Here is a 3822-nt window from a genome sequence, read left to right as displayed (position 1 = left end):
TTTCACAGCTTCGAGAATTTTTTCTTTGCCTTTTATAATTGTTCTGACCGACAATTCCGGTAGATCAAACTTCTTTGCCAATTCACAAATTTTCATTTTTGTATCGAAGTCTTTAATAATGGGTACGTTCGTAAAGTCAAACCAGTTAAACGCGTTAGTAACGAATCGTTCGAAAAGTCTAACGAAATAGGAATAACGATGACGTCATTCTCGCTTAACTCGTTCGACTTTACGAACATACCCAATGTTAACTTTACATTCCAAAGATAAAGTTTTTCTTATCTTGTTTGATGCGGAAGAATTAGTTCTACTTCGTTTGAATGACATAGTAGAGACTCTGGAGTCTCCGTAGATATAACAAACACAGAATAAATTGTAGCTATGTGTGGATTCCGCGCAACACGTCCGAACATGTAAGCTGAACAATAGTGTGGGGGGAGTGAGTAATCAAGGGTTGCGTGGCGCCCAAACAAAAGGCGAATCGACGAGATTTGAAAATCGCGTAACTCCGGGTTCGCGTAAGTTGGGGTAGAGTAAGTCGGGGTATAACTGTACTTTAAAAAATTAGGAAAATAAAAAATAAGAAAATTTATAAATTGAAATTAGTTACGTTAGTAAATTATCATTTACGTTACTTCACAGATGGAGTATTTGTTTTTATACATAATATTGAATTCTGTATAAAATTTGAATAGTTTTTCATAATACAGCAACTCAACGCATAGACAATGTATCATGAGTCCGATATGTTTTTGATATGTGAAACTATGATCCGTGTTCGGTTTTTTTCATTTACTGAGTCAATGTTTCATTTTAAAATAATCTGTATAAGCACCCATCAATATTCTGTTAAACTTTTACAACTGCTGCTTCAAAACTAGCATTCCAAGATGGTGCTCATTCCAAAGATATCTGAGGCCTCAACGCACTTGTCGAATGCACTTGCAGGGAAATTTTATTCTTTCTTATTTTAACTAAGGTGCTGGATTGCCTTATTGTAAGTTGCATTGTATTGCATCTAGATGACAAAGATTACTTCATTCAAAATGATTTTGATTTTTTTGCTGGCAGAAGTAATACAGATTCCATTATTGCTGCAATAAAAAAGTGTTCACCCTAAACAGCGAACTGCTACAAAATTAAAACACAAACGAATCTTTTTTTGCTTTCACTCTGTTAATACGCCACAATTATAACTTCTTATTTTTAATAATTTTTTTTTGCTTGTTTTCTTTTCTCTGTATAGTTTTAATTGCTGTATGTTCTCATTGGTTTATAATTTTAACGCTTATTGTGCATTCTAACACCATATACAAAGATACGTTATTAGAACGTTATTACTTTTATGAATATGTGTATCTCTCTAATGTTTGGTCAGCTTCTACCGAAAAAGTTGTATGGCATCCGGAAGCAAATAAGAATCCGAAATTTTGTTCATGAACCGAATTGTTCGAAAAGCGAGTCATTCGAAAACCGAGGTTTCACTGTATATTTTTTGTAAATATATTTTCACTATGAATTTATGTCAGATCAGTCATACGGAGAATTCACACATTTGTAAATTGAATGCGTTTTAGTTATAATTATTGCAAATATGAAAATGTTTATAAAAATAAGTATTTCTTTGTGGAAAATATTAATAGACTTACATTTTTCTATGGAATACAGTAGAACCTCGATTATCCGCCCTAAGTTGGGGACTGGGGTTGGTCGGATAATTGAAAAGTCGGATAACCGAAAAGTATGAAAAAATCCATTATTAGTGTAGTATATTATTATATCCCATGTAATTAGTATATTAGTATATCGCTATTAACCTATTTTGCGTTGAATTTTCATCGATGTTANTCCCTCTGTTATAGTTAACAGATGGAGAGTATGGCAATCGATCAAAAAATGAAATCCCAAAAATTTTACATTTTTTGAAAAATAAAACCTCGTAACGTTCATAAAATACAAAAATGTTCTGTAGTTTTTTTTTATGTATAGGTTTTAATGTGTCTCTGTGTGTATGTGAGGTGTACAATTTTGTTCACCAGGTATGAAGCTTAACTTCCGTGCTTTATGTAAAAAATTTCTGAAATTTTGCATGGAGGTTTGTGTATTAGAGGGATTGATAGTATTAAATTTTGCTGATTGTACGTGAAATGAATGGTTGGAAACATAAGGGTGGTCGTGTGTCGTATTCCAAGTAAGGCTGAACTTAATAGCCATTTTACGAGTTATTAGCATTGAGAGTTTTTTTTTTATAAATCCCATCTCTACCATTAAATTTTTTTCTTTGTGACAAGTCGTATACATTTTTATTAGATTTTAAATATTATGAAATTATTTTTGTAATTTGAAAAATCTTATGAGCCAAATAATACAAACATGGAAATGGTAACTATCTTACGAGTAAAATGAATTAAATAAAATATAGGAAGGAAAATAACGCAGTATTTATTTTGAGTAGAAATTTCTTTTACAAAAATTAAACTCTTCATTTATAAATCTCACGTATATCATATAAAACATTATTTTTTTTCATAATATTGAATAATTTAAAGCGTATTTGATACACACCTTTCTATATAAAACAGTATACAAAGCTATCTTCAATTTCATGCTTAATACTTCTGTTACAAAAAAATTGAAATTGTAGATAAATAAATAAATCGCAGTTATTCCAAAAAATCCTGCAGCTGATAAGTAAGCTCTGAATTCATTCCACTCAGAACTGTGGTCGAAGCAATTAATTACTAACCCCAAAAAATATGCCTGGCTAGCAATTATGACAGTTTCCTGAAAGTTTATTGCTTATTTAACTCGTTTATTATTACAAACTGTAATGACCCTACTTAAAATCTGCTATAATACCTGAATAAGTGCACATATAATCGCAATTAAAAATTGCCATCCGAGAAATCGCAATATAGCATTCAACATTCTTGGATTCCTTTCCTTCAGTTCTTTCTCCCATTCCCTAAAAGAGGATTTACAGAAGCATTAATTAATGACTGAGAACATCGATTTCACAGCATTTATAATTATAATTTTATTAATTTTATTCCTTTTTGGCTACATAAATTATTTGTTTCTACATAGAACTGCAAATCTCAATTAATTAATTAATTAATTCTCAATCAATTTTCATACATTTGCAATCTACAAATTGATAATTCCATATAGAAATACTGTAATAGTCATAGATTGCAATGTTATAATATATAGAATTTCGGTTTTAGTCAATATATATATCGTATTGTACATTATCATATTTTGAATAAATTTGTACATAAATTTAATTTAGCTATTAATTGATTACTTACTTTTGTAAAAGGTTACCAAGGTAATCAGAGGTATGACATTTTGAAGTTGCATACAAGTCTTCCTGTTTTAAATACCGCTTTCTTCCTTTGGTTAATAAAGGAAAAAGCCAACTGGAAGAAATAATAATTTTTAAGGCAAGGTCGTTACAAGAAAGGGTTACAGTAGAGCGTCGATTATCCGAAAGTCAATCATCCGAAACGTCAATTATCCGAAAGAATTCCAGTCGGCAAATTTAAATTTTCGCTAGTGCTATGGCGCTGCAATCTTTGGCAATGTCTTGGGCTACTCAAATATTTTACGTTTTTCATACTAAATTAACTTCTGAAGTATAATTTTTATAGTTTTTATATTTCTAATATATTTATTTTGTTCGTACAAAAGAAAAAAATAATTTTTAACGATACAATAGTCTTCGTTAGGCTTAACATCGACGAAAATTCAACGCGAAGCGACACGCAACGGAGAAAAATGTCAAGATGGGATAAATTAATATATTTTTTCGTACATAAT

At 30.4% G+C, this 3822-nt stretch overlaps 1 protein-coding gene across 1 annotated transcript in view; it reads right to left on the bottom strand.

Moving 5' to 3' along the window:
• Positions 1 to 3822, bottom strand: part of LOC111633586 (cystic fibrosis transmembrane conductance regulator-like) — an 11875-nt gene that overhangs the window by 3731 nt on the left and 4322 nt on the right. The window contains exons 2-4 of the mRNA XM_023378194.1: positions 3312 to 3422; positions 2860 to 2965; positions 2588 to 2784 (exon numbers count right to left, since the gene is read on the bottom strand). Of these exons, the coding sequence (XP_023233962.1) occupies positions 2588 to 2784; positions 2860 to 2965; positions 3312 to 3422 (414 nt within the window). The remainder of the gene's footprint in view (positions 1 to 2587; positions 2785 to 2859; positions 2966 to 3311; positions 3423 to 3822) is intronic.

The sequence above is a fragment of the Centruroides sculpturatus genome, unplaced genomic scaffold (assembly GCF_000671375.1).
Source record: "Centruroides sculpturatus isolate CEXI.00-Female unplaced genomic scaffold, Cexi_2.0 scaffold551, whole genome shotgun sequence".
Lineage (NCBI taxonomy): Eukaryota > Metazoa > Arthropoda > Arachnida > Scorpiones > Buthidae > Centruroides > Centruroides sculpturatus.
The sequence above is the reverse complement of the archived record's forward strand: the minus strand, read 5'-3'. Positions and strand labels throughout refer to the sequence as shown.